The 12,410-nt window shown below is 41.8% G+C and overlaps 2 protein-coding genes across 3 annotated transcripts in view; both read left to right on the forward strand.

Annotated features, from left to right (window-relative positions):
* TXNRD1 (thioredoxin reductase 1) overlaps window positions 1-12,410 on the forward strand; it is a 67,714-nt gene that overhangs the window by 3,808 nt on the left and 51,496 nt on the right. The window lies entirely within an intron of this gene.
* Window positions 6,881-8,708, forward strand: EID3 (EP300 interacting inhibitor of differentiation 3). The gene has a single exon (XM_032836760.1). The coding sequence runs from the start codon at window positions 7,033-7,035 to the stop codon at window positions 8,140-8,142; it is 1,110 nt and encodes a 369-aa protein (XP_032692651.1). The 5' UTR covers window positions 6,881-7,032; the 3' UTR covers window positions 8,143-8,708.

Here is a 12,410-nt window from a genome sequence, read left to right on the forward strand (position 1 = left end):
AATAGTAAGACAGATGCCAGGCAGAAAGCAGTGCCTGACTGGCATCCAGGTAAATTCTGAAGACAGTTGTGGGTGGAGCTCAGGTGTGATCCTGTTGCTGTTGAGGCTCCAGCCCCACAATCCGTTGTTGTCGCTGTGTGGGTAGACATTTAAACAAAGGCAGGTCTCCTCCTTTCAAGCGGACTTCTACAGTTACCAGAAACTGGACATTTAACCGAATAAACACTGGGAAATTGGTGGTAATTTAATAACTCTCCAGCCATCCCCTTTCTTTCTTAATACTCTACCAAAATTGGCAGAGAACTTTGTGTCTTTTGATTCTTCCTCCTGACATAATCCTTCAGGGGAGATTAGGGGTATACTTGCTCTGGCTGAGAGAAGGAGAGGAGGATGGGAGGACTGCTTTGAAGATGGGGGAAGTGGACAGGTTGGCTGACATAAGAAGGTAAGGGGTAAGGACAAGTAAATTTCTTTGGGGCTGATTTATCTAGCAAAATTTTTAGTAGTTGTGAATCCGTGTTGAAACCCCATGCCTCGTCCTCCCACTTGAGCTAAGGGACAACACAGACCTCCTTTTTGCTCTTCATCTGTTTTCCCTATTCTGTTGGTCCTGGCTTCAGATTGCCCCTGGGCTCTCCTCTCCATTCACTTGCCAGGGCTTGACTGTTTTCCGCACATGCCCACGGTCTTTATTAACTTTTGCCAGGCTCTTCCAGGTCCTGAGTTCCTCTTGTCTAAACCACTTCAGCAGTCTCTCTAACTAGCCTCCTACTTTTGATCTCCCACCCCTTCCAGTCCATGTGGACTGGATCTTGGAGGCATCTTCTGGTTGCTCCTTCCCTGCCCCCAGATCTGCATGCAGGGTGCAGGGCACACCCTTGAGCTAAGTATTCTGTTTTCTCCAGGGCCTGGCGCCTACCTGCTTTTCTGGTTATTTCTTCCTCTGTTCCCTTACCTAGTGGAAGTGGAACCACCGTTGCAGCTAGAGTTCTTGAAATTTCCTTCCTTTGTTCAATTCTTTATTCCAGTTTCTGATTTATCTTCGTGCTCAAACCGACTTTTCCAACGGCCTACCTGTGTCAGAGTATAAGACCTGATGTGTCCTTTCTTTCCCACAAATTCTTATCTCTGGAAAAGGGGGAATCCTGCCAATTATAATTTTTTAGATTACGTATCAAAAGTGAAGAGTTAGCTTTATTCTTTGTGTCTGAGATCCCATGTCTCTTTTAGAGTTCAGCAAATACTTAAATGAGCATGGCTTTTAATGACAGTAACTACCATTTATTGAATGTCTACTGTACATTAGACTAAATGCTGTAACACCTAGGTGATTAAATTTTCACAGTAGCCCTGTGCAGAAAGGGGTGTTATCTAGTTTTACAGGTAAGAAAATGGAGGCCTTGGGAATGTAAGGAACATGCCTAGATTACACAGATAGTTAAATGGCAGCACCAGGAATGGAATCCAGGACTGTCTGTGAAGTTCATGGTGTTGTACTCATACTTGCCAGCACTTGACTTTGTGTTACAGCTATTGGGATGCATGCCTGATCTCCCCAGTGTGATTGTGTATTCATGGTTCAGGCCTGAGCCCATGCAGATCTTGGTATTTCTAACATAGCTCTGGCAAATAGCATTCATTCATTACATGCTGCTGAGAGGAACTGCATTCCTCTGTGCCTACTAAATTGTGTGTTCCTTTAGGAAAAAAATGATTTATTTTTGTATCTTGTGTGTGTGTTTTAACACCTAGTTTGCATTCAGTATTTGTTGGATGAATGGATGATGGTAGGGCCAGAGGAGACTCAACCCCCAAGTGAGGTATTTAGCTACAGGTTGTCTGATTTTATGAATGTCTCTATCTGAGCCCAACCCCCAAGATACTCTGGAGAGATTCTAAGCAGCGTATAAACAGTTCCGAATTTCAAGGAGCTATATGACAGCAGCTTTGTCTGCCTTCATTGTCATATGCAAGTGTGTCCAGGTCAGTTGGGAAGGAAGTCACATTACATTTATTTAGCTACTATTTATTGAGTACCTGTGTTCTCAGCTTTGGGCTAGGCACTGTCTTTGCTCTCGGTAACACAAATCTGCAGGGCCAGTGTATATATTTAAGGTGTATTTGTCAACAAATGTTCGCTTATGATTTTTTATAAAGAGTGACGACCACTTGGTGTGGCAGAGAAGCCATTCAATAGACTCATGTGACAAAGGAGGAAACTCAGACTCTGAAGAAAATAAGTGGAAACTAATACAGCACTAGTTTTGATCTGAGCCTGGGCCTCCAGAGTGAGTTCCTGCAAGGCTACTGCCTTAAAAACCACATAGCCAGTGCCTTCCTCCCCGCAGTCTATCAAAATGATGCTCCTGGTCATTGCTGATTTCTGAGGTGTGTCCTAAGAGAGTTAGTAATTGCTCTTGTAATTGAAAGGTTCTATTCTCAGCCCACACCCTTGTTTATGTTAGTTCTTGAGACTTGGTAAGTTGGCCAGCACTGGGTTTTCTGCTGTCGGTGAAGTGTTTGACCACAAAGCAAGCATGGCAGCTTTATGTACTCTAAAGGATTTAAATGCTCAAGTCCGCATTATTTTGTGGGACTTGACAGTCATCTTTTACTTCACTAGCAGTAAAGCCATGTTATTTGGATAGAACAGTTATTTTAAGCCTCTTTTGGATACTGTGTTGCTGTTGTTTTTAAATAATCTGCTGAAATCCAAGGAGTCACTCAATGAGAATAACCTCAGACTCTTAATAGACCCTGCTTCAGATTATCTAGCACAGAGTTTTACCTCTTCAAAGTACTATATACACTTCCATTAGCTGAAACCTCAGTAGGTGTTTAAATTGCATTATATGGCAAATTTTTCCCCACCGGTATTAGTTGTAGTTGGGTATATTCCTGTATTCCTCTTTACAGATACATGGATATGGAATATGGAGTAAAATACTTTTCTGTCCTAAGAGTGAGGTTACTGATTTGTATACTTTTTTCTATTTGGTTTCTAATGTTTATTAATAAACATTTTCTATCTTTGGGATGGTTTAGATTTACTAAGTATTCAGTAATTGAAAATATTATAAGATCTGTCACGCAATTCTCCTTCAATACTTACAGTAGCTTTATGGCGGGTAAGTAGTAGTATTCCCACATTACAGATGAGGAAACTGGAGGTTGAGCAGTTAAGCGACCTACCTACGAGAACCTAAAAACTAGTAATAGGTCAAGATTAGAACCCAGGTTTGCCTCCTTCCCCTGTCCATGGTTATTTTAAAAAAATGTGTATCTGCCTTGATCCTGGCAAAGTTTACCTTAAATATTAAAACACCAACCAAAGCAAAACCATATACACTCAAGCATAACCATATACACTCAAGCATAACCTTAAAGGAAATTCAGATGAAAGAGAAAACATACCTAACATCCTGCTAATCTGACAACTCAAACTAGCACTTTTATCAGTAAGACTCTTTTCAGCTAAGTACTAAATAGATACCCTGGCAGGATGAGGGGAGAGAAAACTGCTGTGAAAGAAGGAACAGAAAAGTTCAGGGAGGAAGCTCATAGCAGGATAAGCCTATCTGCTCCAGTGTTGGACCCAAACCTGATTGGCCCCGGCTTTGGCCCAGAGGTTTCTTCTATGCTCATCTGTTACAGATTAATCCTGTGGTTAGAACCCCATGGACCCAGGGGTGCCTGGATGGCTCAGTGGGTTAAAGCCTCTGCCTTTGGCTCAGGTCATGATCTCAGGGTCCTGGGATCGAGCCCCACATCGGGCTCTCTGCTCAGTAGGGAGCCTGCTTCCCCCTCTGTTTGCCTGCCTCACTGCCTACTTGTGATCTCTGTCAAATAAATAAATAAAATCTTAAAAAAAAACCAAAAAACAAAAAACCCACGGACCCTAGGTGAGTTCTTTTTTTGTTTGGCCGCAGAGAGGCTTTGAACCTGTGACATCCATCTCATGTTTGCGTTGAGCACTGGGGGTTGTGGGAGAGAGCCTAGGAGCTGGGAATGAATGAGTCTGAACTTGGAGCAAAGGGACTGGAAAAATATAAAAAACTGAAGAAAAGAAGAAAGGCAATGTAGGGCCATGTTGAGCTCTTGGCAGCAACTCCTAAAACAGGAAAAAAGGGGAGGAGAAGAGCTGAGTTATCTTGGAGGCCAAGCTGTGTGTCATGGTTGCCTGAACTAGCCTTACTGAATGGGGATGGTAGACTTTAGTGATGTCTTTGAAGAGCTAGTGCACTTTTGCTTTCTGTTACCAATCCAAAGAGAAGTTTACCAGCATAACTGAAATTATTTATTGCTGTTCCTTCTTTTTAAGGTACATTTACATAATTATTATGAGTAATTGGACTTCAGGGTAGAAAATTGCTATTTAGTGATTTCAGGATTCACAAGTGTAGAAATCCCATTTTTTAAATGATTAAGGAAAATCATTAGACTTGAGATTTTTAGTTTATAGCAACATTAAAACCTTGTGCTCTAAATGCAGAATTAAAAAGGCAGAATATTATGCAAGTATGACTTTCTGAGGGTGAGCTAAGTTACATGTTACCAAGGTTCTTAGGGACAGGGATCTAGCTAGTATAGAATGAATGAATTTGGCACTGGAAATACTACTTAATAATATGATGCCTGCCTTGATGTGTTCTGTTGCTCCGAGCAAGTTGTGTGGGTTGTTATCTCCTGAGAAATCCCTGTAAATGGTATTATTAACACTTTATAAGTAGGTTGGGAGAATTCATTTATTTTTCTAAACCATTTTGAAATTCTTGGATGAAAGGCTCTGTATAGAGCAAATGAAAGGCTCTATATAGAGCAAATTTTCTCCTGTCTCCTCTGAGACAGGAGAAAATAGGCACCTTAGGGTGGGAAGGTTGGTTTATTTTTTGGAATTCTTTTATAAATTGCTTTTATTGAATTTGAAAAGGATATCAGAAGCTCCCAAGAATATGGTGAACTATAAAAGGAAATGTTTTTGTTTTTGGAACTCGGAATTAGCTGGGTGTTTTCATCTAAGATTTAAAACATACTTAAATAGTTTAAATGGTCAAACTTGGGGAGGAAAATATGGTCCTGTGGTGATCCTGGGGCCCACTTTTGTTTTTCTTTTCTCTTGCTTCTTCTTTATTTCAGAGAAGAGTTAAGGTTGACTTTCTGAAAAGCATTAAACTTTTATTTTCAGTGTGTTGGATCTACTTTTTTCCCACTAATCTGTGAAATCAATCTTTTGTGCCAAATATCTTGCAGTAGGTGCTAGAACAAAGTTTCTCATGTATATTCATTTATATATTGCAGTGTGTGTACTCAAATGTATCCTTGTGAAAACAGCTTTGCTTTGAAGATTTAAGACCAGATTCTTGATTTAGAGAGGTTCAGTCTGATACAGCAGGATAATATATATGCATGAATAACCATAATGCCTGGTGTTTTTGGAAAATAAATGTTTTTTTCCTCCGAATTTTACCTCTATTTAAAATTATGATGGGGGCCCCTGGGTTGGCTCAGTCATTTGAGCTTCCAGCTCTTGATTTGGGCTCAGGTTGTGATATCACTCAGCCTTGTGGGATGGAGCCCTGCATGGGGCTCAGTATGGAGTCTGGTTGTCCCTCTCCCTCTGCTCCTCTCTCTCTCTCTCTCAAATAAATAAATAATCTTAAAAAAAATTGGTAGTTGAAGAATAATATTAAAAGTTTAGAGAAATTGAATACTAGGTTGTGCTGTACATGCATTTGTAAGAAACTTTCTGCTAAAGACAAGGAAAAATGAACTAGTTTAGATTCATAAGAAGGAATATAGGGCTGATTTACTTCCTGGTGCCTTGAAACCCAGGTTGACAGGTACAGTGTGGTGTTCTGGCTGTGGTGTCCTCTGCCCTATTAAAGGGGCACCTGTTGAAGTGAAAAGCTTGTGGGTTGAGAGTGCACTTTTTTTTGTTTTCTTTAAAAACAAAATGTATTTCTTATTGTTACATATACTTTGCTGCTTGTGAGACTGATGAGCTAATCCCTTTGTTCCAACTGTACTGAATTTCCAGTGAACTAGTGGGTGAATTTTCCAGTGTAGTCACTTGATTCACAGCATTTGCTTTCATATCTTTATATCAGATTGCTTTTAAAATCTTCGTAGCTTTAATCACCTTTCAGGGTTCAGATTTATTTCCATTGGGAGATTGTGGCCTTTACCCTTTGGCAGGTTTCCAGATAAACTGCTCTTTTGCAGAGCCTGAACCCACTTTATTCTTCCACCCTTGGGTGGTGGAGAACCGAGGTCACTTGGGTAATCCCGGACAGTCCCCCACCTTTGACCCTGGGCTGACTCAGACGCTTACCTGCCCGGCGTCTGCCTCCTCTCTTGGTTGGAAGGGGTCTGGCTTTTGAGGGCCCGCGAGGTATTTATTTACTAATGTGCATTTGTATAATGAATGTATTCCAGACAGCAGCTTGCAATTGAGCGCTGAGAATATGGTCTATTTGTGGTGGACGTTCTGCAACTCCTGATTTTTGGCTTAATAGGCAGTTTACAACATAGCCAGACTTAGTTTTCAAAAAGACAACCCCAGAGACCCTACCTTTTAATCCTAGTAAGAACGAAAAACCTAGATTGACCTGACTGCATTATGTGACAGCGAATGTTTTAAAGTGCAGAACCTTTAGCGCCTAACCCGCCACCCCCCATAGAGTTTTTGCATAAGATTTTCTGGGCGTTTCTTTGAAAGCTAGAGAACACTGTCAGTAATTGCTAAAATAATGGCTATCGCTTGAGCAGGTATTATTCCAGCGTGGAGAGGGGGCCCATTATTGCGCGCATTCTGTGCGCCGCAGCGAGCTGGTTGCCAACTCGCTGGGTCTGGGCTCCGCGGGGCGGGGCCTCTGGGAGGTGGAGCGAGCTGGGGCGGGGCCTCCGGGCCGTCGCGAGTGCGCATGGGCAGACATCCTCCGCTCCGATAGACCCCCTTCAGTTTCCGCTGTTGTCGGAAAAACGTTGTGAAGGCCGTTAGCAGAGTGTCCCCTGAGAGCGCCGGTCGCGGAAATGTCTGATGAGAAAGGTTCCCTCGGGGGAGGTGTAGAGAAAGGAGAGGAGCCCGTGGGGACCATCGCTGCTAGTGCGTACTCTGTGAAGCAGGCGGATGATGGGGAGGAGCCGATGAAGGTGGGAGTGGCGGTGGGGGCTGGTGGCTGCTCTGACGACCTCAGCTATGGGGAGGCCAACATAGACCCCAGCCTCCTAGGGCTCGCGGGTGACGAGGAGAAATGCCGGAAAATCCGCAAGAAGTACCGGCAGCTCATCTATAATATCCAGCAGAACCGTGATGACCTAGTGAACACCGTGAGCGACTCGTTAACCGAGGCGCTCGAAGAAGCCGATGTCCTGTTTGATGGAGTGAGCCGAACAAGAGAAGCCGCTCTCGATGCCCAGTTTCTTGTTCTGGCTTCTGATTTGGGAAAAGAAAAAGCAAAGCAACTAAATTGCGATATGAGCTTTTTTAACCAAGTAGCGTTTTGTGACTTTCTGTTTATATTTGTGGGTCTAAACTGGATGGAAGATGAACATGAGGAATTGAGTGGCTTTGATGATAATATAGTTCTTTCCTTCTGGGACACGGTACAGAAGGAGGCATCGTCCTGGATTTTGCAAGCTGAGACATTCCACTTTATTTTTGGTTCATTCAAGTCCAAAGCTGCACCAAGGCCCCGACTTGAACACCACAAAAAAGCTCTCAAAATGGAAGAAAATGGAGATATGCCTACAAAGCTAAGGAAGTTGGACCTGAGTAATAATCAAGAAACAACAGAAAAAGAAGTAGAAAGAATCTTGGGATTGTTGCAAACTTACTTTCGGAAGTATCCTGATACTCCTGTGTCCTATTTTGAGTTTGTGATTGATCCAAACTCTTTTTCTCGTACTGTGGAGAATATATTTTATGTTTCTTTCATTATAAGGGATGGTTTTGCGAGACTAAGGCTTGACCAAGACAGGCTGCCCATATTAGAGCCAATTAATATTAACCAAGTGGGTGAGGGAAATGATCCCTGTTCTCATGGCAGGAAACAAGGAGTTATATCTTTGAGTTTACAGGACTGGAAAAATATTGTGGCAACTTTTGAAATTTCAGAGGCTATGATCACAAACTCCTACTAGGGATTTTCTTCATGTAGGATGCATTGTGTGGCTTTTCTAAAGTATCTCAAAATGGAGAGTAAAATAAAGCAGAAGCACATAACTATTTCATGTAAAGTGAGAAAGTATTTTCAAAAACGCCAGAAATTGTTTTACTGTGCAGTGTATTTTTTTTTTTTTGGTAGTTTATAAGGTTGTCATGATCTTCTGTTATTAAAAAATTATTCACTGGCATGTTTGCAGGAAGATTTTTTTTAAATGCCCTTTAAGACTTTATCAATAAAAATTAGCTCTGGAATTTATAAGAGGCATTTGATAATTTACCAAAAAATCAATTTTATGACGCTATTTGATACTGCATTGCTTCCTTTGTTAGAGGGAACTTGTATGGGGCACCTGACAAGGTTGGGGGAAGAGTGGGGGGAAAAAAGTAGTCAAGAAAGACTATCCGTAGGGCAGTGAATAAGCAATGATAATATGTAAAATAATCTAGATGTCATGCTTCATTTCAAGGAGGACTCAGTAAGATTAATGAGTGAGTATCCATAAGCTAAGTAATTTCTCCTGTGATTAGACTTATCTACTGTAGAGACATTCTACTTTTGTTAGGTGAGGTGTCAAGTGTGTGCTGAAAGGTGAGTAGGGATTGGCCAAAGAAGAAAGGTATTCTAGGCAGGGGAATACGGAGGTCAAATATATGGAATTGTGAAAAATTATGGCACCAGAGATTCATGAGTTGTTTCTTTTTGTTTTTAAACTATTCCATTTGAAGGGCACCGGGGTGGCTCAGTGGGTTGAGCCTCTGCCTTTGGCTCAGGTCATGATCCCAGGGTCCTGGAATTGAGCCCCACATTGGGCTCTCTGCTCAGCGGGGAGCCTGCTTCCCTCTCTCTCTTTGCCTGCTGCTCTGCCTACTTGTGATCTCTCTCTCTCTGTCAAATAAATAAATAAAATCTTAAAAAAAATAAACTATTCCATTTGAATGCTAAACTGGGCGACAGTTGGGTTACCTTATATATTAGTTTCCTCAGAAGTCCCAAGATATTTTTGTCAGATTATTTCAAACACAAAACCAGTTATAGTCTTTATCTACATGGTTAATTGCTTCCCTAGCCTCTGGTTTCCAAACACTTTGTAATCTCTGCTAATGACCTTCAGAATCAGTGGTGTTTCATTATGTAACACCCTTGAATATTCCCAGTTCAATTTTGTGTTTCTTGTTAGGGCTTTAAATGCCTGGAAATGATCTCTCTCTATACTGAAATATATAATTAACTTACCTAAATGTTCTTTACTTAACCATAAAAGCTCTTTTCTTTTTTCTTTTTGTTGCTTGCAGTTGTTTTAAGGTTATGCCAAAAATTTGGGTCTTTAAGAAAACAAGTTTGAAGGTATAGAGCATGCCTAAATAAGCTTCTTTCTTTTTTTTTTTTTTTCCAATAGGCTCCATGTCCTATGTGGGGCTCGAACTCAGGACTCAGAGATCTAGAGTCGCATGCTCTACTGACTGTGCAGCCAGTCAGGTGCCTGAAGACTACTTTTCTTGATCCCTATAGGAACTTAATCTTTGATAGTAGTGGATTTTGCTATTAGGCATGATTTGGGAAATGGATAAGTATCTGTTTTGCATAGAAGTAACAATAAACTTTCCTAAGTCTGGCGTGGTATAGCGAAGGGAAGTCCAAAGACTAAATAAATGACGTCAAGATTGACAGGAGCAATCTTAATGTATGTGTGCACAAGTTTCTTAGTAATAGTTGAGGGTTTTAGCCGAAATAGATATTTCTCATAAAGTTGTTCAGTTGTTTTCTGAAGGAGCCATTCCTTCCCTTTTTTCATGTGAAGGAATGCTAACCCTCCTGGTGTCTACCACCCTTTGATTTATTTAGCAGTCATGGGAGTATCATTTGGTCTTGCTGATCCTCACTTGAGCCTGTCTTTCCCAACCAAGTTCCTTGGGTTTTCCAGAGCTTTGCTATTAGAGGAAAATTATCTGTTAGTAGCAACAGTATCCTGCGCCCCCCCCCCCCTTTTTTAAACTCCTCTCCAGGTTCCTCTGTTAAGTGCCTGTCTCTTTACTGAGAGTATTGGAGACTTGACTAAAACCATTAATAGAGCATATAGAGGTTTAGGGGGAAGGTAGTTTTGGGGGCCTTCTCCAAAGTTGTAGCTTTTAAAAAATATATATTTTTTAAAGATTTTATTTATTTATTTGACAGAGAGAGACACTGAGAGAGGGAACACACAAGCAAGGGGAGTGGGAGAGGGAGAAGCAGGCTTCCCTCTGAGCAGGGAGCCCAACATGGGGCTTGATCCCAGGACCCTGGGATCATAACCTTAGCTGAAGGCAGATGCTTAATTAACATCTGAGACACCCAGGCGCCCCAGCTTTTTAAAATTTTTTAAAAAGATTTTTATTTATTTGAGAGAGAATGAGAGAGAACAAGCAGGGAGAAGGGGCAGAGGGGGGAGGGAGAAGCAGGTTCCCTTCTCATGACTTCCTCCTGCTTTTGCCTTTGTTTGGGGAACTCCATTACCAAGCGATTGGAATCTTGGAATCTTGGAATGGCCACTTGTTAATTTACTCAGCAATTGCTTGAGGGCTTACTGTACAGATACTGCTCTAGGGACTGGGAAAAAAGTGGTGGACAGAAAATTGACCATTTCTCATGGGATTTATATTTCAGTGTGTGTATTGGTTTCCTTTTGCTACTGTAACAAATTACCAAACTTTTGGTGGCTTTGAAACAACAGAAAAGTATTCTCTGATAGCTCTAGAGGTTAAAAATCTCAAATTTGTTTATCTGGGCTGTCAGTAGGGCTGGTTCTGCAGAGGCTGAGGGCAGAATCTGTTTCCTTGCCTGGTTCAGTTGTTGGAGAACACCTAGAATTCCTCCATTGTTAAAGCTACCAGTGCAGCCTCTTAAGTCTGTCCTCATGGTTGCGGTTACGACTGTAGTAAAGTCTCCTCTGCCTGCCTTGTATAAGGATATGATAATGTGTTAATGGAGTGGGGAGGGACAAAAGGAGAATGTTGTTTGGGAACTTGAGGGAGGGAGACCTAATGGAAGAAACGGGCATTGTGTTGGAGTCTTAGAATGTTGGTAAAAGAACCTCCACCTCCAGCCCTAAAGGACTACTTTGGAAAGGATAATGTGTTTGTGTACACTGAATAAAAATAATTGAACATTGTGGTTTATGTACTCTATCAGGATTTGATGGGAAGAGGGCATTTCAGGGGAGATGTGGTGCAGGGAGATGTGGGGGAATCTGCTGGATTCTGCCGGAGACTTTGGACCCTGCAGGTTCCCTTCTTTAGGAAGGGGAGAGTTAGTAACCTAAACAGGTTTTTCCTACTAGCCACTGGGCTGATAGTCATTATTTCACTTAAATCCTGCAGGTTGGTGAAGTACAAGGGTATGTTAACTTCATTTTACAAAATGAAAAAGCAGACTCCCAGGGGTTAGGTGATCAGCCCACATCACCTAGCTTAGAGAGTGGTAGAGCACATATATTAACCCAGCTCAGTTAACACCGGAGCTGATGTGTAATGGTAAAAACTAGTACATTTGGATAAGATTCATGTTTGGGGGGAAGGAAACAAAGATTATTCTAATTTTAAAGAAATCTGGTACACTAGAATTACTTTCTGTGTTGTGCCTTTTCAAAGGTGAGTCTGCCACAGTGTTTTGCTAGGGGTGGGGTGGGGGGGAGGCGTTCCTGAGAGAGGCAAATGGAAGAAATGGAAGAATATCCAGTGTCTAAGGCTGGCAGACACCTGCAGGTGTAAGGTGTTGCATAATTACACTTAAGTCCTAAAGCAGTGGTTCTCAAAAGTGCCGTCTGCATTCTTCTGGGGCCTCCTGAGGCCCTAAGAGGAAGGCCTTGATGTCAGAATTTATTTCTATACTACTAAGATGCTTTTTTGTTGGGGCGCCTGGGTGGCTCAGTGGTTTAAGCCTCTGCCTTTGGCTCGGGTCATGATCTCGGGGTCCTGGGATCGAGCCCTACATCGGGCTCTGTGCTCAGTGGGGAGCCTGCTTCCCCCCCCCCCCCCCCGCCACCCTCTCCCTCTCTCTCTCTGTCAAATTAATAAATAAAATCTTTAAAAAAAAAGATGCTTTTTTATAATACTACTGTTATAATATTTGTTGTAATACTGCTGTTATAATACTACTCGACCTGTTTTGTTATAATACTACTAAGATGCTTTTTTGTTTTGTTACGACTCTTTTGCAAGTCTACCATGGAATTTTCCAGACAGGTGATGTTGTAATAGACTGAATGCA

The sequence above is a fragment of the Lontra canadensis genome, unplaced genomic scaffold (genome assembly GCF_010015895.1).
Source record: "Lontra canadensis isolate GAN:19392208 unplaced genomic scaffold, GSC_riverotter_1.0 scaffold93, whole genome shotgun sequence".
Lineage (NCBI taxonomy): Eukaryota > Metazoa > Chordata > Mammalia > Carnivora > Mustelidae > Lontra > Lontra canadensis.

Coding starts and splice junctions, on each gene's coding strand:
- EID3 (XM_032836760.1), top strand. CDS start 7,033: ATGTCTGATGAGAAAGGTTCCCTCGGGGGAGGTGTAGAGAAAGGAGAG.